The sequence below is a fragment of the Castor canadensis genome, chromosome 12, assembly GCF_047511655.1.
Source record: "Castor canadensis chromosome 12, mCasCan1.hap1v2, whole genome shotgun sequence".
In the NCBI taxonomy this organism is placed as follows: domain Eukaryota; kingdom Metazoa; phylum Chordata; class Mammalia; order Rodentia; family Castoridae; genus Castor; species Castor canadensis.
In genome coordinates, this window is record NC_133397.1 from 70,443,596 (window position 1) to 70,467,308 (window position 23,713).

At 37.5% G+C, this 23,713-nt stretch overlaps 1 protein-coding gene across 5 annotated transcripts in view; it reads left to right on the forward strand.

Moving 5' to 3' along the window:
- Window positions 1-23,713, forward strand: part of Ctnna2 (catenin alpha 2) — a 1,077,131-nt gene that overhangs the window by 820,650 nt on the left and 232,768 nt on the right. For all 5 annotated transcript variants that reach the window (XM_074050079.1, XM_074050084.1, XM_074050081.1 and 2 more), the window contains one exon: window positions 19,680-19,832. In XM_074050079.1, coding sequence (XP_073906180.1) covers window positions 19,680-19,832 — 153 coding nt within the window. The remainder of the gene's footprint in view (window positions 1-19,679; window positions 19,833-23,713) is intronic.

Here is a 23,713-nt window from a genome sequence, read left to right on the forward strand (position 1 = left end):
CATTTTTACTTGTGCCATCTATGATTCCACCCTTTTGAAAGTCTCAATCTAAGAAACTGAGTAAGCAAAAGAATGTCAGTCCTAAGGGAGGGATGGAGAAATCCTGACAGGACCTTTACATAAGAAAAATCTTAAGGAATATGATATGAAGGAAATGTGCTTCTTAAGCTAACCTCCATCTCATTTAACAGAAGAAACTCTTGTTTACCTCTAAAAGCATCATTTGTAAGACCAGTCAAGCACATAAAAGGTCAGGTTGATCACAGTAGCTTTGTTAGTAATTGGAAATCAAGACAGTGGAGGAGTTCTGGCAGTGAGAGTAGATAGCTTATCTCATTTTTCTCTATATCCTTGACCAAACACAGTGCTAAGTACACCAAGAGCTCTTCAAATTCTAAAAGAATTAATAAATGTGTGAACACTAGTCACCATGTAGGGTGGAGTAAAGTAAGAAATGAAGCATATTTCCTTGCTCTAGGCTTCTTATAATAAGATTCCTGACTCTTTAGAGCTAATTGCATTTGTATTGCACCATTATTTTATATTTTTTGTGGTTTTGTCTCATTTCTTTTCTTTGGCAAAAACTCTTAAATATTCTTAATGAACATATGACATTTGTGGAGATTTTTCTCTATGGATCCATTTTTTCCTGTTGAGATCAGAAAGAAATTTTGAAATGCATAGTTGAAGGCAAATAATTAAGGGACCTTTTTCAGTCTTTCAAGAGTGAATGTCTTTCCATTAAAAAGAATTGCAGAGGTGTTTTTCATTAGATAGCTTAAAATAAAACACACAGACTTCAAAGTCTCATGCAAGTTTAAGCTTTTGCTATTCTAGTTGACTAGGGAGAACAATTTTTTCTTGTCTTTTGCAGGAAACTGTTTCATATTCATCAAATGACTGCAGGATTTTAGACTTCCTGCAAAAACACTTTCACAATATCTATTTGGATGTAGCACAATACACATCATACACTCATCATGTCCACCCTAAAAGCAGATAACTTTGGGTCATTTTAGAGATATTTTATTTTTCTCCTTGAGCTGCAAGTTATACTATGTCTATCTATCCTCTCATCACTCTAGCTTCCTATGAAATAGGGAAGGGGATTTTTTCTAACAGGTGTGATCTATCGACTGTGTTCATTATAGTTTGCTGAAGAAAATGCAGTTATTTACATTGATGAATAGCCTTAATTGGGTAAAATAGACTGGTAATGCTGAGCTAATATCTTTAAATGTCTTGTCTTATGCAATTAATATTCCCTGTCACACATACATTTAAACAGTTGGAAGAAAGCCTGTGTTCTTGACTCCTGTCAGACTTAACGAACGATTTTGTCAAGTCATTCCTTTCTGCCCCGGTTGATTGATAGCTAAATTTTGGTCTTCTAGCTTATGTAAAAAGTGTTAAGTATGCCTTTCAACTTGTAGGCAAGGGCATTTAAACCATTCTAATAGTCAATTTACAGAGGAATTACATTCCCTGTTTACTGAAGAGGTCAAAAAATGTGCCCCTATTCACCAGGGACACAAATCACTGGACCCATGAGCTGATGAAGGCAGCACTTACGAGTCCCTGCGCCGTGGATGGTACCAAGTTCAATGTGGCCCTTGCTGCTCAGACCTCTAGCTCTCACTCTTGGATGTGCTTTTCCCAATGGACTATGTAATAAATATATTTGGTATGAAAATGGTGGGATCCTAATATTATTAAGAATGAGAATAAAAACTCATTCTAGAATGCTAGATCATCACAGTACTAACTACCTCTGCAGCTTTCAAAGATCTCTCTATAGTGAGGCAGATCCTTGTTCACCTCTGCCACCATCTGACTTATAGATTTCCTTTTAAAGCATAATTACCACCAGAGCATGGAAAATGGATCCTGCTCTTTTTGGAGAGGAGTCTCATGTCCCTTGGATTCTAACCCAGTCAAAATCCTGAGAAACCCACTTTATTTAACTTCTCACATTTTTCTATTTAAAAACACTTTGACCAATATATTATGAAGTAGTTACATAAGAGCCTTGTGTTCTTGGCTCCTGTCAGACATAAGAACACGTACAATTGTCTCTAGGTGTCCATGGTTCCAGAACCCCCTATAGATACCAAATTCTGCAGATGCTCAATTCTCTTATATAAACTGGCATAGTATTTGGAGATCCTCCCATTTCCTTCCATATTCTTTACATGATCTCTGTGTTAATTACAAAACCTAATAAAATATAAATGCAATATAAACAGTTGTTATACTACATTCTTTAGGAAATAATGATTTTAGAAAGTCTGTACATAATCAGTATAGAAGCAATTTTTAAAAAGCATTTACAATCAGAGTTTCACTGAATCCTTGGATGCTGAGCCTGTGGATATGGAAGTTTTGTTTGTACAAACTAGCAATGCATTTTTTATGGTAAACATATCCTAAATTATGAGCCTCCATTTTTCCAGACTCCTAAAGCCCTATGATATCATGGAGTTTTATAGTGAATTTCTAGTAGGTCCTCTTTTACTCCTGGAGTGAGGATTCATTTCTCTCCTTGGTGGGATCTTTGATTTCCTTTTGGTTTTACTATCTTAGGGATGGATGGGAAGGAAGCTTCCAGAATCTTTTCTGTACCTTACTTATCATTCAGGAATTACATTTGTTCTTGGAACTTTCTTTACCACCATCATATAAAGCATTGCTTTTGGTTGATAATATGTTTTATGTTTCTAAGTAGACATAGAAGAGCTTGTGCATGTTAGAGGTTTAAGGCATGAACTCGGGACAGAAGAGCTTGATTCAAATTCTGATTCTGCTGCTTACTAACTATGTGAATATTATCAAGTAGTTTAATTCTGTTGCTTCAATTTCCTCACCTATGAAATGGAGAAAAGAGTATGCAGCTCTTTTGAGAAAAATGAGTTATTCTCATCATTTAGAAGTGGCACAAAATAATCTCTAATTGAAGATTGTTAATATGAAATAGTAATCATCTCCCGTCCTTTCCTCCTTGCTCTCACCACCTCTTCATGTCCCATTGCTGCGCTCAGCATCTCCTCTACTTTCTTTTTTCCTTTTTTTTTTTTTTTTGTGGTACTGGGGTTTGTACTCAGGGTCTCCTATTTGCTAAGTAGGCACTCTACCACTTGAGCCAATCCACCAGCCCTTTTTGTGCTGGCTAATTTTGAGATAGGGTTTTGCTTTATACCCAGACCAGCAGGGACCTCAGTCCTCCTATCAGTACTTATCCACATAGCTGGGATAACAAGCACATACCACTACTCCCAGCCATTGGTTGAGATGGGCTCTCACAAACTATTTGCCCAGGCTGGTAGTGAACCACAATCCTGATCTCTCCTCCTGAGTAGCTAGGATTACAGGCTTGAGCCACCATGCCTGTCCTTGGCTTCTACCTTTCCATACACCCTCCAGCCCACACTTCCTTATACTGCACTCAGAAATTGTGGGCTCCATTCTTTGCTAATGTTTTTGCCAGAACCAAGCCAAGCTGCTATAGCTGCTGGATTGAGACCATCAGGAGAGCCTCAGTGATCCCAGCACTACCATGGACCCCAAGGCTACTTTTCACTGCCTCTTCTCATGAAAACAATTGCTCTTGCCTGTCATGTAGAGGAAAGAGCATTGTGACACAGACCTGTGTGTGCTGGGGCAGAAAATGAGATCAACAGAAGGAGCTAAGCACCTGCTACTGTCCTTCAGGCTGAGCACTTATCAACCATATCCTAATCCCCATGACTTTTCTGTTTAGTATAACTTTTTAACTAAATAATTTACTATCCTAGGAAAAGAAGAAATTACAGCTGTGATATTTTTAAATATGGCTCATGGCTGTATATTGAAATACATGAAAAAAACTATTGGTAATTTGGTGCTTTTGGCAATAGTATTATATTGAAGTGATTTCAAGTTAGTCAACTGATTGATCAGAAATTTATTTCTGATATGTCTCTTTCACTGGTTGTGGTGGCTCAAACCTGTAATCCTGGGAGGATTACAGTTTGAAGCTAGCCAAACAAACTGGGAGGATCCCAGTTTGAGGCTAGCCAGACAAAAAGTTTGCAAGATTCAATTTCAACATATGACTGGGCACAGTGGTACATGCCTGTCATTTCAGCTCTGCAGGAAAGCACAATTAGAAGGATCAAGGTCCAGGAAGGTCCTGGCATAAAGTGAGACCCCATTTCAAAAATAACAGAGCAAAAAGGGCTTGCAGAATGGTTTAAGTAGTCGAGCACCTACCTAGCAAGGGCAAGGCCCTCCAGAGCGACCAAAAAGTCTCCTTTACCTCTTCAAAATGTACCTTAGTGAGCACAAGAACTTATTCTAATAAAACACACATATTATCAACCATCTTTTGTCACTATAGTGTAGTGACACAGCATCTCAGGGGCATGCATTTATTGCTCATTTGTTTGCAGGGTTTACTTTAGCCCAGTCTTTTCGTGTGACTGGTGTCAGTTGCTCTGAAGTGGTCTAGAATGTCTTGGCAGGAATGACTGATAGAAATCAGATCTGTTCAAAATGTTTGTTTGCCTTCTCCAAAGACAAGCAGTCTAGCCCGGTCATCTGCTTCTGCAGGGGACGGCAGAGAGCAAGACCCAACAAGACAGTGGTGAATAGATATTTTAAATGCTTGCATTCAGCATAGTGACCAGCATTTGTTGGATGTAGGTGTGCCACATAGCCAAGCCCAGAGTCATAGAAGGCAAGCACTACACACACAACAGCATTACAGGAAGAAGTCATGGATGGTGCCATTAATGGAGCAAATACATAATTATCTGAGTTTGCCTTAGTACTTTTTATTCCATCAAAGAGACATAGTCTTATCTTTTATTCTGACTGTGTTAGCACTCCTAGAAGAAAACTCCACAGGACATGGACTGTTGATCTGGTTAAACTAAACCAAGTGTTTGCACTTAAGTGTTGCTAATAATGAGATTTTACTTTAACTGATCCAACAGAGCCAGAATTTGGTGAAGGATGGATGGGGTAAGAGGAGAAAAACATCAGCCTTGATGGACTATTCTTTTTGAGAAGTAATCGGTCCCATTAAGGAAAGATGCTATGTATTCCAATTAAAATGATTTTGCTTCATGGAAGATGGTTAGTATGATCAAGATAATGACCAAAGAATTTTGTGTTTCCTTAAAAAGAAGAAAAATAAAGCAGAAATGGTGATTATTCTCTAAATGCTTTCCCTTGAGTTCATAGATGTTCCCTCCTCCACCTGCCCCAACCTCAGTCTGAACAGTGAATCATGCCTTCATTACCAGGGGACAGTGTGCATTTGTGGCACCTTACCTTATTAAAGTGGTTTTGGTGGATTACTGTACTGGCTGATTACCTTAATTGACCTTCAGAGTGGCTAAGATTTGCTTGACTTAATGAGGCTCAATTCCTGTCAAACCCCCTAGGCTGGATGGCTGCTGGCCCAGTCACCTTGTTGATTTTTCATTTTTAATAATAATTATACCACAGAGCTTAAGGAAATATGGTAAAATATGTTAGTAGTCATGAAAAGCCTGGAGCACTCATGGAAAGATTTAAGAATTCAGATTTAGAGTCTATTTGAAATCATCCTCTTGCCTAAATTTGACCTTGTTCATTATGTCTTACACCATAGTCTTTAAAAAGTTAATGGTATTATTCTTAACAGGATTTTCCTAAACATCTAAGTGACAGGATAGATGTTAAATGGCCAGGTATTTGTTAACTATGATCAACCCAGTCTATAATTGGGCATTTACTTTATTTCTTAAAGTCAAGATGGCACCAGGTTTCTCAGATGTCTTGTGGACAATCCTGTCTAAAGACTGGCATGCTGAAAGCTTCCACAGCACCAGAAGTTCAGCAAAGAAAGCAAGGTTCATCCTTCAGGAAAAATAGGGTTAATTAGCAGGAGCTGCCTGGAGCACTGTGCTAAGAAGGATTATGAAGTCATATCTGAACTTAGCATGAAAGAATATTATGGTTAATCATGTCTGGTGTAACTTTGAAAAGAAAAGTTGTAGCATTCTTGCCACTCTTGTCTTAATTCATCATTTCTGGTCTTGTTCCTTATAAACAACTCCTCACCATTTTGTTATTTCTTATAAATATATCTCTATTATTTCTACTTTTTCTCTACCACTAGTGAATAAATCTCTGAATTATTTTGCCAGATCTGTTCTTTCTTCTTTCCCTTCTTTTTTCTTTCTTTCTTTTTTTCTTTTCTTGAGATGAGGTCATGCTGTGTTGCCCAGATTGGCTTCAAACTCCTGCGTCAGCCTCCTGAGTAGCTGATATTACATGTGTCCAACATCATGGATGTCTAGATCTGTTCTTTCTTAGCTATTTTTTTTTCTTTTAGAGTCAGTATTTGAATACCTTTTATGTGTTTGGGGAGATTTCTCATTTAAGAGTCTTAGTATAAGAAGCTAAAGTGGTCAGAAGCCTTGCTTTCCAAAGACACTTTGGTCGCAGTACCTCCCCCTGCACCCTTGCAACGTGCTAGAAACACATCACCAGAGTCTGGGTCTGTATTCCACCTAGATGAAAATCAACTGTACCTGCCGAAGACTGAATCCAACGACACTGTCTTAAAGACACAGGGTGTCCTACAATTTTTCAACTCTGTCTATTCTGTGAATTATCAGTACACAGCACACTCAATTTCTACTTAAATTATCCAGAATTAGTTTCTAGTGCTTGAGACTGTGAATTTGACAGATATAATAGTCTTCTAGGAAAGTGTCACTCTAAATCACCTAAGCATCTCATTAAAAAATATGTTCTGTTGAAAATGCAGATCTGAGGTGGGGGATTGATTTACATTTTTTTTTGGTTGTGGGGGGTATTAAGGTTTGAATTCAGGGCCTTGTGCTTACTAGGCACATACTCTACCACTTGAGCCATGCTCCCATCCCTTTTTGAGTTTAGTTACTTTTCAAATAGGATCTCACACTTTAGCCTGGACCTGCCTCCCTTGTACCAACACACTGAGTTTATTCTTTGAGATACAGTCTTGATAACTTTTTGCCTAGGTTGACTTTGAACTGCAATCCTCCTATTTCTGTCTCCCACATAGCTGGGATTACAGGCATGAGCCACTGAACCTGGCCCAGGTTTGCATTTCTGAGAGACCCCAGGACATGGCAATGATGCTGACCTGAGGACTACACTTTAAGTAGAAAGGAGCTAAGAGTGGAGAGGCAGGCTGACAGAGGGCAGAGTTAGGAGGAGAAAATAAAAAGAAACTCTATTTCAGGGTGCTCTAGTTAAATTAGTGTAAGCCAAACTCTGTAGTTAACACACCCCAACATGTTCAAAGGCCCTAACACAATAGAATGGCATTTCTCAGTAGCAATTCTGGGGCAGTAGCAGAACATTGGGTAGCACTCCTTTGTGCATTCAGGACCCATATTGGCAAGGGGGAGGGGATCCCAGGTCACATTAGTAGTCATGCGTACTTCACTGAGATAGAAATGGAAAAGAGCACAAAGGAGTATAAGAAATGTTTACTTTTTTTTTAACTTTTTATTATAAAATAAAACTCAGATGTAAGAATCCAGATGCAATAATATATAATTTATTGAATTATTATTATGCAAACACTCTTGGAATCACACCCAGGTCAAGAAATGGAATTTTGCCTGCTTTCCCTGTAGCCCCTCCACATGCCCTCTTTCTCTCTCAAACAGTAACCAGAATCCTGGCTTTTAAAATAATCACTTCTTTATGTTTCTTTGTGGTTTTATTGCCCAAATGCATATCTTTAGTTGATACAGCTTAGTTTTGCTTACACTGCAGGATATGTCTTTTAGTCCCTCTAAATCTCATTATGTAGCTAATAATCTATATTTTGAAGACCCCAGGTTGTTTGTAAGTTTTTTACAGTTTGGATTTTGCCAATTGGACATGCTTGGTATAGTTCCATATGTTATTCTGCCTTATGTATTTTCTACAAATCACTAGGGGCATTCAGGGCCTCTACCAATTTCAATTTTGATCCTTTTTGATGAGGCCATAGTTGAGATTGTATTCTTTCATCAGAAGTCACACATCTTGCTGTCTCATTTTTATGGTGTTTTTGACCACTTTAGTATTTCATTAGGTGTTGCAAAATGGTGATACTATAATTTTATCTTTTTTCACCTATTCAACAGAGTAAGTTTATAAAAATATCCTGTCCTTATCCAGAATTCCAGTTTAGATGGAAAAGGCAAGCCATGTTCTTCATTCTTTTCAGATAAATGACTTGGGTTTTTTTTGTCACTTGTCATCCTCTGAAGGTGACCAATTAATTTTTTCCTCTTTTTCTTTTTCAATCATTATAAACTTATGAATTTAGTAATATTTAATGAATTTCAATCCACTGAAACTTTTTATCCTGTGTCAGTTTCAAATTGTCTCAACTCTGGCTAGTAGGAACCTCCTGAATTATTTTCACATAACCCTAGAAATCATTGCTAGTTCTTTGCTACCTGATATGACAAGCTAGTTCGGTATATTTCTAGCTGCAGAGTACCTACAATCAGACATTTCTCCAAGAACTTCTGGTTTCTTTTAGTGTAAAATTGTTTTCCAAGATGTTTATTGTCTGTCCATTGTTTCCAGACTTTTTCATTAGATAGAACTGTGAAAGTATATAGGAGTGTACATTTTCCATTTTAAATCCCCTGTGTTCAAATGCAGCAAGATTGGAGAAAAGCAAAACTCAGTTATCATAGAAGAAAAAATGGATGTTTCTCAAAAAATTAAGAACTATTATATAATTCAGCAATATCATTTCTAGTTATATATACAAAAAAGCAAAATCAGTAGCTCAGAGATACATTTGTACTCTCATTTTTATTGCAGCATTATTCACAATAGCCAAGATATGACGACAACCTGTGTCTACTGACAGATGCATAGATAAATGAAACACACACATATAGTATATTTATAAACACAGATTGGGATACTATTTGCTAAGGAAATCCTGCCATTTGTGACAACACAGATGGACCTAGATGGCGTTATGCAAAGAGAGGCAAACACTGTGTGGCATCACTCATATGTGGAACTAAAAGCAAACAGTTGAACTCCTTTTTTTACATAAATATTATATGGAAGGGTTCATAGTGACAATTCTGAATAGTCTTATATTGTATATTAGTTAAATTGCCCCCATCGTCTCTTCCCCTCAGCCCCCTCTCCACTCCACTTAAAGCAATTGAAAGAGGTTTCTTAGTTCTATTTCATATAGTATATGAAGCCCATCTACCATATACCATCACCTTAATCTCCTTCCTTCACCCTCCCCCCTCCCATTAGTACCACCTCCACATACTGTATGTATTTTATATTCCTGTTTTTTCATTATTAATATTTAAGTTGATGTTCAAAGGGGTGTCTCAATGCATGCCCAGTGTGGTTGTGCTTTACTTTGGTCTGTTCAACCCCTTCCATTACTCTCCCTTACCACTTTACCTACCACCCCCATTTTTCAACAGCTTTCACTACACATTCTTATATCCTCTACCTTCACATCTGATGTTATGTGATATTACCGATGCTCTCATTCTCTTTTCCTTTCCCTCTTTCCCCGAGTTCCATAGAGTAGTCCGTGATTATAAATATGTTCTACAGTTGAGTTTGTATGTTATCATGCTTATTTTTGTAAAATGTTTTTCTTTGGATCTATCTTCCTCAAATGAGGGAAAACATGTCTTTTGTATTTCTGATCCTGTCCAACTTCACTTAATATGAAGTCCTCCAATTGAATTCATTTATATTCAAACCCCATGTAATTAATTATTCCTTGTGGCTGAATAGTACTCCATTGTGTATATGTATCACAATATAATGGTTCATTTTTCAGTTTTAGGGTGTCTGGGTTGTTTCCAGAGCTTGGCTATTATGAATAGTGTGGTGATGAACATCGGTGTACAGGTATCTCTACTGTATCCTGTTTTATGCTCCTTTAGGTAGATGCCCAGGAGTGGTATCACTGGATCATAAACAACAGTTCTATCTCTAGTTTTTGAGGAATCTCCATGCTGCTTTCCATAGTGGTTGGGAATTTGCATTCCCAAATTCCTGTTTTGCCACATCCTTGCCAGCATTTTTTCTTGTTATTACCCTTACTTATGGCCATTCTAACTGGAGTGAGATGAAATCTAAGTGTTGTTTTGATTTGCGTTTCTTTTATAACCAGGGACATTAAACCCTTCTTCGTGTATTTACTGGCCATTTGTACCCCTTCCTTTGATAATTCCCTGTTTAATTCATGTACCCATTTCTTCATTGTAGTCTTAATTCTTTGGGGGCTGAGTTTTTGAGTTCTCTGTAGATTCTGGATATTAGACCCATATCAGATGAGAAGCTGGCAGAGATTGTCTCCCATTCTGTGTGCTATCTCTTGAGTTTTGTGACTGTTACCTTTGCTGTGCAGAAAGAAGCTCTTTAGTTTGTTGCAGTCCCATTTGTTCATTGTTTCTCTTAGATGCTGAGCCTTTAAGTTCTGTTTAGGAAGTTATTCCCTATACCTATCTGTTCTTATTGCTTCCTGGCATTGTTTCAAAGTTTCAGGTCTTTGATCCACTTTTGAGGTGAAAGACGGGGATCTGGTTTCAATCTTCTACATGTAGATAACCAGTTTTCCCAGCAGCATTTATTGAAGAGGCTGTCCTTTCTCCATTATGTGTTTTGGGCTCCTTTATAGAAGATCAAATGGCTACAGATGTGTGAGTTTATGTCTGGATCTTCTATTCTGATCCATTAGTCTTCCTGTCTGTTTTTGTGCCAATACCATGCTGTTTTTATTGTTATAGCTCTGTAGTATAGTTTGAAATCAAGTATTGTGATCCCTCCAGCATTGGCTGATAATTGCTTTGGCTATTCGAGGTCTTTTGTGTTTCTGTATTTATTTCATGACTGCTTTTTCTATTTCTGTGAAGGATGTCATTGAAATTTTGGTAGGGATTGCATTTAACATGTAGATTCCTTTTGGTAGTATGGCCATTTTCACAATGTTGATTCTACCAATCTATGAGCAAGGAAGTTCTTTCCATCTTCTGATGTCTACTTTGATTTCTGTCTTAGTGGTTTATAGTTTTCATTAAAAAAGTCTTTGGTTTCTTTTGTTAAATTTATTCCAAGGTACTTTATTGTTTTTGAGGCTATTATATATGGGATTGTTTACCTGATTTCTTTCTCAGTCTGTTCATTGCTGGTATACAGAAAAGCTACTGACTTCTCTATGTTAATTTTGTATCCTGTTACTTTGCTAAGAGAGTTTATGATTTCTAATAGTTTCTTGGTAGAGTTTTGGGGGCTCTTAGGTATAGGGTCATGTCATCTGCAGATAGGGATAGTTTGACTTCTTCCTTCCCTATTTGAATCCCTTTTATTTCATGCTCTTGTCTTATTGCTCTGGCTAGGAATTCCAAAACTATATTGAATAGGAGTGGAAGAAGTGACAACACTGTCTCATTCCTGACTTTAAGAGGAATGGTTTCAGTTGTTCTCCATTTAGTATGATGTTGGCTGTAGGTTTGTCATATGTAACCTTTATTGTGTTGAGGAATGTTCCTTCTATTCCTAGTTTCTTCAGAGCTTTTATCACAAAAGGATGTTGCATTTTGTCAAAGGCTTTTTCTGTGACTATTGAGAGGATCATGTGTTTTTGCCTTTGCTTCTGTTTATATGCTGTATTACATTTATGGATTTACATATGTTGAAACATCCTTGCATCCCTGGAATGAAACTGACTTTGTTGTGGTTTATGAACATTTTGAAGTGTTGAATTCTGTTGCCAATATTTTGTTGAGAATATTTGCATCTTTATTCATTAAAAACATTTTTTATATTTCTCTTTTCTGGTTATATCTTTATTGGGTTTTGGAGTGAGTATAATGCTAGCTTCATAGAGTGAGTTTGGTAGTGTTCCTTCCCTTTATATTCCTGGAAAAGTTTGAGGAGTATTGGTGTTAGTTCTTCTTTAAAGGTTTGGTAAAATTTGGCCATGAATCCATCAGGTCCTGGGCTCTTCTTTGTAGGGAGACTTTTTATTACTGCTTTAATTTTATTGGAGGTAATAGGACTATTTAGATGTTTAATATCTTCTTGGTTCAATTTTGATTGGCTACATGCATCTAGGAATTTATCCATTTCATCTAGATTTTCCAATTTACTTGAGTATAAGTTTTCAAAATACTCTCTAATGATTCTCTGGATTTCATTAGTATTTGCAGTTATGTCCCCTTTTTATCTCTGATTTTATTAATTTGGGTCTTCTCCCTCCTTTGTTTTGTCATGTTAGCTAAGGGTTTGTCGATCTTGTTAATCTTTCCAAAGAACAAATTTTTTGTATGACTGTTCATGTAGTTTGTTTGGTCTCAATCTCATTGATGTTGGCCCTGATCCTTATTATTTCTCTCCATCTGCTGGCTTTGGGTTTGGTTTGTTCTTGTTTATCTAGTAGCTTAAGATGCATCATTAAATTGTTTATTTGAGAGGTCACTGTGTTTTAGTGTAGGCACTTATAGCTATAAACTTTCTCCTTAGCATGGCCTTTGCTGTGTCCCACAGATTCTGGTAGGTTGTATTTTAATTTTCATTGGATTCTAGGAACTTTTTGATATCTTCCCTATTTCTTCAGTCACCCATTGGTTTTTTAGCACTGTGTGTTTGAATATTTTCCATTGTTTCTTTTGTTGTAGAGGTCTAGTTTTATTCTGTTGTGATCTGATATGATGCAGGGGGTTATTTGGATTTGCTTGAATTTGTTGAGACTTGCTTTGTGTCCTAAAATACAATCTATTTTGGAGAAAGTTCCATGAGCTGCGGAAAAGAATGTGTATTGCCTGGTTGTTGGGTGAAATACTCTGCAGATATCAATCATGTCTATTTGTTTTAATGTGAGGACTAGCTCTGAATTTTTTCTGTTGATATTTTGCCTGGATAACCTATCTATTGGTGACAGTGGGTTATTTAGGTCTCCCACTATCACTGTGTTAGGGTCTACCTGTGCTTTTAGGGCCATTAGAGTTTTTTAAATATAGATGGGTGCCCCTGTGTTTGGTGCATATATGTTAAGAATTGATCTTACCTCTCGAATACTTGTTCCTTTCGTTAATATGAAGTGACCTTCATTATCTCTTCTGATTGATTGTAGTCTGAAGTCTACTTTGTCAGATAGGAGTATGGAAACTTCTGCCTGTTTATGGAGTCAATTTGCTTAGAAAACTTTTTTCCACCCTTTGTCTCTAAGCTAGTGTTTGTTTTCTTCAGTGAGATGAGTTTATTGTAAGCAACATATCTTGTTTTTTAACCCAGTTTGCTATTCTATGTCTTTTGATTGGGCCATTCACATTCAGTGTTAATATTGAGAGGTGCCTGTTGTTTACAGTCAATTTTATTCCCCTGTCATTTAGCTTTACCTATTCCTTATTTACTGGTCTGCTTGCTCAAAATGGTATATTCTTTCTTGAGTCTTCCTGTCTCACCCTAGTTTCTTCTATATGTAACAGGCCTTTAAGTATCTTCTGTAGTGCTGGCTTGTTAGTCACAAATTCCTTTAGTTTTTCATCGTTGTGGAAGGTTTTAATTTCTCCTTCTATTAGGAAGGATAGTTTTGCTAGATAGACTAGTCTAGGTTGGTGGTTGCTTTCTTTCAGGGCGTGAATTATGTCTTTCCATGACCTTCTTGTGTTTAGAGTTTGAGTTGAGAAATCTGCTGTTATTCTAATGGGTTTGCCTTCATAAGTGACTTGTCTTTTTCTCTTTTGCAGCTTTCAGAATTCTTTCTTTGTTCTGTGTGCTGAATGTTTTGATTATGATGTGTCTGGGGGTGTTTCTTTTTTGGTCCTGACAGTTGGTGTTCTATAAGCTTCCTGCACCTGGGTAACTATCTCTTTCTTGAGGTTAGGGAAGTTTTCAGCTATTATTCTTTTCAATAGGTTGTCAATGTCTTTAGTTTGTATCTCCTCTCCTTCTTCTATACCCATGATTCATAGGTTTGGTCTTTTCTATCTTGCATGTTTCATTCGTATTTTTTTTAATCGTTCCTTCATGATCTTTTACTGTTTGATCTAATTCCTCTACTTCATCTTCCATTTCTGATCAGCACAGGAGTTTTGACCTGCTCCGTTTCCGACCTGGGCCGGTTCACCCCTCCTTAGGCAACCTGGTGGTCCCCTGCTCCCGGGAGGTCACCATATTGATGCCAAACTTAGTGCAGACACCCCATCGGCATAGTGCACTGCAGCCCAGAACTCCTGGACTCAGGTGATCCTCCTGCCTCAGCCTCCCGAGTAGCTAGGACTATAGGCACGCACCACCACACCTGGCATCTTCCATTTTTGATACTCAATTTCAATTTTCTCCACTCTGTTTGCCAAGCTCTTGATTGAGATTTTTAGTTGGGATATTGAGTTGTGTGTTTTGGATTGATTATTTTTTAGGGTTTCCATATCTTTATTGATTTCCTTTCATATTCTGGATAGTCTTCTTAATTTCATTCATGTGTTTGTTTGTATTCTCTTTGAGCTCATTGAATTGCTTATTCGCATTCTCTTTCATGTCAAATACTAACTTTTGTGTTACTTCTTTGTGGTTGTTAATCATTTTTACTATTGTTCTTTTGGAATTCATTATTTGATTGCTCTTTCTCTATGAGGTGCTTAGATCCTTAGTGGTGGAATTGGATTTTAACAGAGAGCAGTTGTCTTGCTGTTTCATTCTGCATTGAGATTTATGCATCTGGAGTTGTTTTTGATTAGGGTTTTAATCCCTAGTGCCTCTGTAGTTGGGATTATGAGATTTTTTTTTTTTCTGGAGTTCCAGCAGTTTTCCTCAGGGAGGAGTCTGCTGGAAATGTTACCCCTTTCAGGGTTCTTGTTGTGGTGCAGATTTCCTCTTTTCTCCCCTCAGCAAGGGGACTGGAATTCCCACTCTTTGGTGGGGGCAAGAGGGCTCTCCTACAGTCACAGTGGGGAACATTGGGTCTCTGTGCATGGTGGGAGGCAGGCCTCCTACCACCAGCAAAGTAGCCAATTGCCACTCAATGGACAAGCTGGGATTCCAGCTCTTGGATGGGAGAGATGGAACTCTCCTGCAGGGAGGCACAATGTGAAGCACTGGGCCTCTGGTATCACCTGCAGAGTATCAGTTACACCTTTCTTCCCCTCAGTGGGGATTCTGGCATTCTCACTCTATAATGGGGGAGTGAGGGCCCTCTGGCTGTCAGGAACAATGGGGAGAGCTGGGTCTCTGTGCACCTTGGGAGGCCAGCCTCCTGTCAGGTGCAGAATAGCAGATTGCCACTCAGTGGGGGAGCTAGGGTTCTAGCTCTTAGACAGGGAAGACTGGACTCTCTTATAGGCAGGCAAGGTGGGAAGTGTTGGCTACCAGTAGCTATGGCAGCTGCTGCAGGTGCAGGGGAGCCAAGCCAATGGGCAGTGGGAGCTCTGGGGCCTGCTCACTAGCATGGGTTACCAGGAGCCACTGCAGCTGATTCAGGCACAGGGGAACCTAGCTTTCAGGCAGCCTGAGTTCTGGGGCCTGCTTTCCAGGAATGGGCTCCAGGAGCACAGCACAGTAGTGTTGGAGGCATAGGGGAACCAAGCCTTCAAGTAGTGGAAGCCCTGGGGTCTACTTGTAGGCACAGGCTATCAAGAGCTATGGCAGCTGCTGCAGGGATGGGGGCACCAAGCCTGTGGGCAATGGGAATTCTAGGACCTCAGTGCCTGTGTGGGCTTCTGAGAGTGCAGTACAGTGACGTTGCTGCTGGCACAAGGGAACCAAGCCTGCTGGCTTGGACCTTCTGTTACCTGTGAAGCAGTGGGAGCCATGGGTCCTGCTTATACAGGGGCACCAGTTTCCCTAGCATTCCAGGGTGAAGGTATCAGGTTGTGTAGTATGGGTAATGTGGAGCTCCAAGTTCCTGTGTGCCAGGAAGCAAGACTTATTGCTGAGTGCCAATAATGGAGCCTGGAGCCATGCAGAGACTTCAGGGGTGGGTGGTTGGGAGTGTTGAGCTGTGAGTTGTTTTTCCCATTCTTCTCATGGTTAGTTGCTTCTCTATTTGTGGATTCAGAGAGGGCTTAGCTTCTTGCTGGTTATAGGACCCCATGGGTACCTTTTGGGGTCCCCTGATCTTCCTTTTTCAGGGTAATTTGTTACCACTAGGCTATAGGATGTCAACAATCTGCCATCATGTTTGATTGTTTCTGAACTCTTAAAAATAGAATAAAGCCAAGGTTTCCAGAGGCTGGGGGTTCAGAGTGGTGGGAAGATTTAAGGATATAAATTTTTAGTTATAAGATAATGAGTTCTGAGTATCTGATGTACAGCATGGTGACTGTCACTAATAATACTGTATCATATACTGGACATTTTCTAAGAGAATAGATTTTAAGCATTTTCACCAAAGAAGAGGAAGAAAAAGTTAATTCTATTAGATAAAGAATGTGTTAATTAATTCAGTTATGGTAATCATTGCACAGGGTATATCTACCAAATTATCATATTAGTTGAGCACTTTATCTTTCTCTGTCTCTCTGTCTCTCTCTCTCTCTCTCTGTCTCTCTCTCTCATGTTGGTGATCAAATTCAGGACCTTGCACATTAGGCAAGCATTCTACCATTAAGCATAAAATTTTGTCAATTATACTTCAAGAATTCAGATATAAAATTGTAGGGTTTTTTCATTTTCTCTTTTATATAATGTCTTATTTCCTCCTCACCAACACCCCTGGTTAACAAGGACTCTGAATATGATGAATCAAAACCTCATAATTAATCATTTGCTTTATTTTACCTTTAATGTAAAAATAATCATCTTTATATTACCACTACAAAAGTTATCAAAAACACTTAGAATATTATTATATTCTCATTCCTCTTTGATTTTGACAATGTTGTAGTATACCTTCACTGTCAGAGCATACAAACATTAATGCTGTACTCTTTTGGATATAATCATCATTTATTCTTAGTTCTTCAAATTAGTATATACATAGTTTTCATGGCCAGTTCTTGTGTTCATGTTTTTCTAGTTAACTTTGGTTGTTAAAGCTCATGCACTAGAAGTACCTAAGAAAGGCTCATGAGAACAATGTTCCTTTGTTTCTTTTATGTTGCTCAGACTTTTTATATGCCTTATATACTTGAAGGTTAGTTTGACTAGTTATAAAAATCTTAGCTCTCATACTCTCTTGTTAAGTGTCCTAAATACAGTATTCTATTTACTTTTGTCATAAAGCTTTGCTATTGAAATTCTTTTCCTTTATAAATCATTCTCTCTCTCTCTCTCTGTATTGGGGTTTGTACTCAGGGCCTTGGGCTTGCCAGGCAGGGGCTCTACCACTTGAGCCATGCCCCCAGCCCTTTTTGCTTTTATTGTTTTTAATAAATAGGGTCTTGCCGCCTGGGTCACCATCTTCCTGTTTATGCCTATGCATAACATCGCATTGCATCCAACTATTATAAGTTGAGATGGAGTCTCCCTAACTTTTCCCCCAGGACTGTCCAGAATGGTGATCTTTCCAATCTCTGTCTCTCCAGTACAGAGGATTATAAGCATTAGCTACTATGCCCAGCTACCATTTTTCTTTAGCATCTAGTAGTTTTATGGGAATATGTCTTGGTTGATAATTATGGGTCACTTTTCCAGGTATAGTTGCTCTTTCAGAACTCTTTTTTAATTAAAAAAATTTTTTTAGTGGGACTGGGGTTTAAACTCAGGGCCTTGCACAAAACTTTCTTCTTTGCTCCTTTTGTTTTTCTTACCACTTGTGCTTTTGTGTTTATTAATTTTTGTCTAGTCTTTTTCATATGATTATTGTTTTATTTATAGTTATTTATTGATTCTGAGGACCTAGTTCTTAGTTATTTCCTACTATAATTTGTGTTGCTATATCATATCTTATATCATTTCTTTAAAGTCTTTTAATTAATTTGAAATAGTAGGTTATAGTTTTTTATATTTACATCTTTCTGGTATGCTTTCAGTTTGTATAGGGATAATAATTTTTCTTATTCTTATTTTTCTTATAACTTTGTATGAGACCTGACCTCATTACTCTTAAGTGGCTTACTTTTCTGGTCATAATCTTCCAGAAGGTTTAGAAAGAAATGTGCTGGTGGTGGAGTGGCTCAAGTGATAAGAGCATCTGCATAGCAAGCATAAGGCCTTGAGTTCAAACCCCAGTGCCACCAAAAAGAAAGAAAGAAAGAAAGAAAGAAAGAAAGAAATGTGATGCAGATGGCTTTTCTAGCTTCACAGAGCTCTCACTTAGGTTGTTTCTGTGAGTTAAAAATATATGGTGTCTTCGTTAGTGACATACTCTGGCTCATCCCCATAAATTTATTGGGTTTTCTCCTTTGGCTCTGTTGTCCCTGTCAAGTTCATTTGTGACAATCCTCCTGATAGTTTCTTCTCTAGATGAAGTCCGGCCTAAACGGAGCACGGGAGGTTGGTTTCATGTGCTTACTGCACATTTTGCTTCAGGCCTTCTTGCTGTAGGTGCTGCCTCTTGACACCTTATGATTATAAGAAAGTTATTTAACTTGTCTAAGCCCAGCTTCTTCATTTGAAGAATACTTCCCATGTATAGTGTTCTAGAGATCAAATGATACAGTGTGCATAGATAATAGCTGAGTGTTTGGCATATCACATACACCTCGAAAATGGGTGCTCATCAATAACCAACATTGTTCCCAGGCATTCATTTAATTCATTTTGGACAAATGAGTAATGAGGTAATATTGACTTTACGTGGCCTTTATTATATTTTACATAGTGAATTGTCAAACCCCATTGAGAATAAAACCAAACTAATTGATACATACACACATGAAGACCTTAGGATATAAAGGAGTTGAAATCTGTCCATTGTTCCTTTTTCTGATGAATAGCAAATATGTGTCTACCACCTTAGCAAGGCCTTGCCTGCATACTCCTGGAAAACATACAGATTGTTTACCACCCTGTCTTGTGTTTATTTTCTTCTGTATCTGGTAGTACATTCTGACAGTTGTGAATAAGCAGCACTGGGGGACTGCCTGAGGATAGTTTTATTTTGTTCTCATGCAGCTAGGAATAGACATTATATAATTATGCACTGTTAGAACATTTGGATTTGTTTATTCTTACTTACCTTGAAGAACAATTGTATTATTTTCTGGAGCATAACAACTATATCTCCATAGCACCTGGGCAGAAATAATTCTGAGATTGTTAGATGTTTCCTGTTTTTATCTCCATGTGGAACAAACAATAGGTGTAGAAAGAGCAGGAGACTAGACAGGAGTGACTTTGGGGCTCAGCATTTCAGTTAAGTTCTTCCCAGTGACTGGTTGATGACTAGATTTCTCCTTTTCTGAAGAGCCTGAGTTCATGTACTATATAGTGATTCAGATCCCCTAAAGAGAGACATTAGGGTCAATAAAGGATGAGAGCAGACCTTTGATTAAAGCCATATATGCAGCTTTCAAGTGGACATGTAATACGTCTAATTCATAGGCAGACCTTGGCCAGTTACCACTATGTTTTTCATTGATGTGATAAGCACTGGGAAAATTAAAAAGAGAGAACTGAACATCATTTATATGCTAATGAGCTATGGACACTAGTTTAAGAAAGGATCAACAATTCTGTTTCTTAATTGTATGTCTTTTTGTGTGTTTGTTTTAATTTAGCTTCGGAAAGCAGTGATGGATCACATATCTGATTCTTTCTTGGAAACCAATGTCCCTTTGCTGGTTCTCATTGAAGCTGCAAAGAGTGGGAATGAAAAGGAAGTAAAAGAATATGCCCAGGTTTTCCGTGAACATGCCAACAAGCTGGTGGAGGTAAGTCAGGAAAGACCTGATGACTTTATTAACAAGTGATATAACATATAGATATAGAGTTTATCTCTACATATAGCTCTTTGAATTTCAATAGAAAGCTCTTCTACAGTTTTCTTGGACAAATAGAGTTCTGGAGGCTTCCTGTCCTTTGCCTTCTGATTACCCCTTAGAAAAGAAACAGATCATTAGTACTCTCTCCTCCTTTTATCTCGTAACTCTAAGCATGCTCTGAAATATGTCTACTAGTTTTCCTGAGCACTAGGCAGGGGCTGCAACTGAAGGATAAAGGACTCTCCAAAGTGCTGAATGCCAGGTTTGATGTGAGGGAGTAGGATTAAAAGCGCCAAATGGACACCAAGCACACTGCTCTCTTTTTCATTGTTGTTGTTCCTTTCTCCACTCTGTACATGGAAGATTAAATTAGCTGGCATAGTGTGAATTTTTTTTTTAAATTCCACTTCTTTCAAATAGATGCTTGAACTTCTGGTAAAAGATCCTGGGGACAGTACTAACATAAGTTCAGGATCATAAGTATATTTTATGTGTTAGAAAAATCTGTGGGAATTGCTTCATAAATGCTAAATACACTGTATAACATTGAAAAAATATTGTGCAGAGGAAATTATAACTAGAATTTACAAGCAGAACACCAACAGTTTGAAAAGACAGGATTACTGATATGATAGTAAATATAAAGTAGAGATGTTAAACAGGGAATGAGTGCGTGACAGAAAAACCGCTCAGGAGGGGTGAGTACCCTGGCAAGTCCAGGGAATGGTTATTAAGACCAGGTTAAAGCTTTTGCCAGTTCTGAGCTTTTACCACTTCTATCACCATCACTGTGATGCATTCTTACTTTGATTCATAATAAAAATAAAATCATTCAAGTTGATAGAGACATGCAAGCTGAAATGAAAATATGTTCTTTTTTTCCACCTTTAGGTGGCAAAGCTAGTTCTTAATAGTTCATAAGTATAAAATCCTTTCTTGTTTTTCTTAGAGGAGTGGTTCAGATGATGTTTAATTTAGTTGTGCACAAAGCATGTGGTTAATTTGTTCTTCATTTGGTTAACCCAGCACTGGTAGTGGCCCTGGGATTGAAGACATCCAAACAGCAAGTCCCATATCAAGACCAGAGTCCTATATCCAATCTCTTTTTTCTCTAAGACACAGATGTACCATCCCGCATGACAGCAGTCAGCAGCTTCTGTGTGCCAAATCCTCAGCCACAATAAAAGAACTTCTGAACTTCTTAACACACCCCAACATCCCAGGGCAACAACAGCCTAGAGGTTAAAACTGGGTCATGTTTACAAAATTAAGACAGCCTCTCTGGATCAGTTTCCCCTTACAAGCCAAGGACTCCATCATCCCCTATGTTCCACCCACTTGGTACAAGAATTTACTTGACTATTGAAGAACCAGAGCCTGTCCAAGGTTGACCTTGGATGCCCTGACCACTTCCATGTTTTGACAAAAATTATTTAAGATGGAGAAAGAGTCAGGAGAGGGAAGAAGGAGAGAAACAAAATAATGTGGAGTGAGTACTACAAAGTTTTAAATATTCACATAACATAAGATACCATTAGCATATGAATATCGTGTCTAATCCATAGAATTAGTTTTTATAAGATAATTGCCAAACTTATAGAACACTTTGATTAATGGTGCATTGTAGAAATGCTGGACGAAGAACAAGATATGAATTTGAAGTAGATTGAGAAAAATCTCCTGCTGTTAGTATTGTCAGTATCTTTCTGTAACTGTACATAGCCTCATTTACAGACCATATTTGAAGTTCAAACTTGACACTGTATAAATATGAAGCTAGGGTCAAAGAGCTATCTTTTCTACTCTTTCTCCCTTTTCCTATGATAGACTCTGGACACGTTCACCATTTCCCCTTATCCTGTTTTTAGGTTCCACTATAAGTGAATCCAGACACTAGGGCTGAATCTTGATTCATAACTTGTGGCAGAAGCAGAATGCTCAGGTCATATAGAGCCACATATCAGAAAATTTCTACCTTTGTTCCCCCCAGTTCTTCCACTCATTACTCGTGAGTGGCTCCCACAGTCAGCATCATTTGGGAATGTCTCACTGGCCAGGAGATGCAGGGATCAGTGTGTAGACTGGCCTCTGTTTCACATAGAGGAATTTATGTTATTTATATCCTTTGACTAAGTGCTACTTCACTGGTACATGTACACAAAAAACTTGAAATTCTGGGATATTTCTATTACTTACTTTTGAAAAGTGTCTATTGGAACTTGAATAACTTCTCCGGGTTTTCTTAGTTTCTGTGTCTAATATCTTGGTGTTTTGGATCAGTTGACCTCAATAAATTTACTTGGCAATTTTAAAGCTTTGTATTCTTTGAGATTTTCAATGTAGACAATCATGTGCCTACAAATTATGAGAATTATATTTCTTCATTGTTAATCTTTATATCTTATATTTTTCCCTTGCATTATTGTGCTTGTCTGGGGCCTCTACAATATTGTATTAATAGAAATTTCTGTTATTTCCAGATCTCAGTGAAGAAAATTCACTATTTAATTAATTAACTTATTTATGTAGTACTGGGGTTTCTCAACTCAGGGTCTTATGCTTGCTAGGCAGGTGCTCTACCACTTGACCCACACCCATAGCCAAAAAAAATCACTATTTTAACATTAATTATATTATTTGCTCTAGATTTCTTAAAAATATTATATCAAGTCAGTTCTATTACTCCTTTCCTATGAGTGTGCTTTAAAATTATGAGTACAGAATTATATTAAATATTTTCTGTACTTCTGGAGATAATTATATGGTTTATTTCTTTCATTTTCCTTCAAAGGTATTGTTATCAAAGTTATGTTTCTCTTAAAAATAATTTGGAAATTATTCCTTCTTTTTATTTTTTTGAAGTGAATGTATAAGACAGGTATTATTTATTTTTTTAAAGATTTGGAGGCATTCACTGATAAAGCAATGTGAACCTGGGGATTTATTTAAGGAAAGGTTTAAAAACATAAAGACATTGGAACTTTTTTATTTCATTTTGAGTCAGTTCTGTTAAGTTGCCTTCTATGAACTTGCCATTTTCATTTAATTTTCTAACATTGACACAAAATTGTCCACACTATCCTTATAATTTTTGTTTAGTAGTGGTGGTGTCCACAAATATTGCTCATATTGCAATTGGTGTCTTCTTTCTTTTTTCTTGATTAGTACCAGGCACTCTTTTGAAAGTGATTTATCAATTTAATCATATCTTCTAAAAAAACAGCTTTCAGCTTTGTAAGTTTTGTTTTCTATTTTAATTATTTTTGCTCTTTGTATTTCTCTTTTTATGCTTCCTTCTACTATAATTACTGTTCTTTTTCTAACTTACTAAAATGGATTATCACATCATTGATTATTTTGCTTTTCTCATTTTACTATTAAATGTTTTTAAGGCTATAAATTTCTCTCTAAGCTATGCTTAAGTCTGGTTATTTTCCACAGACCCAATTTTTAGTTCATTCATCCATCTGTGTCCAATATACTTGAAACCCATGTATTGAATTCTATTTGTTTTCAAGAATTTCTAGTTGATTCTCCTACTCTTCCTCTTTCTTCTCCTTCTAAAATGATTCCAGTACTCCAGTAAAATTCATTATTATACTATCTCCTTTAAAAACTACTAACCACAATTATTTTAAAGTAATTAATTTCCCCTCATCTAAACAATCCAGCTAACTCAGTCAAATACCCTTGGCCTGACCCTGGGCATTTGACCTCTTTTTTTAAACAGGGACTCCCAAAGACCCCCAAAGGCACTGACTACCTCCCGCCATGTGGGGTCCTATTCTGGCTAGCACAAACCAAAAACCAGAGAAAAAGAAGAAGGAAAG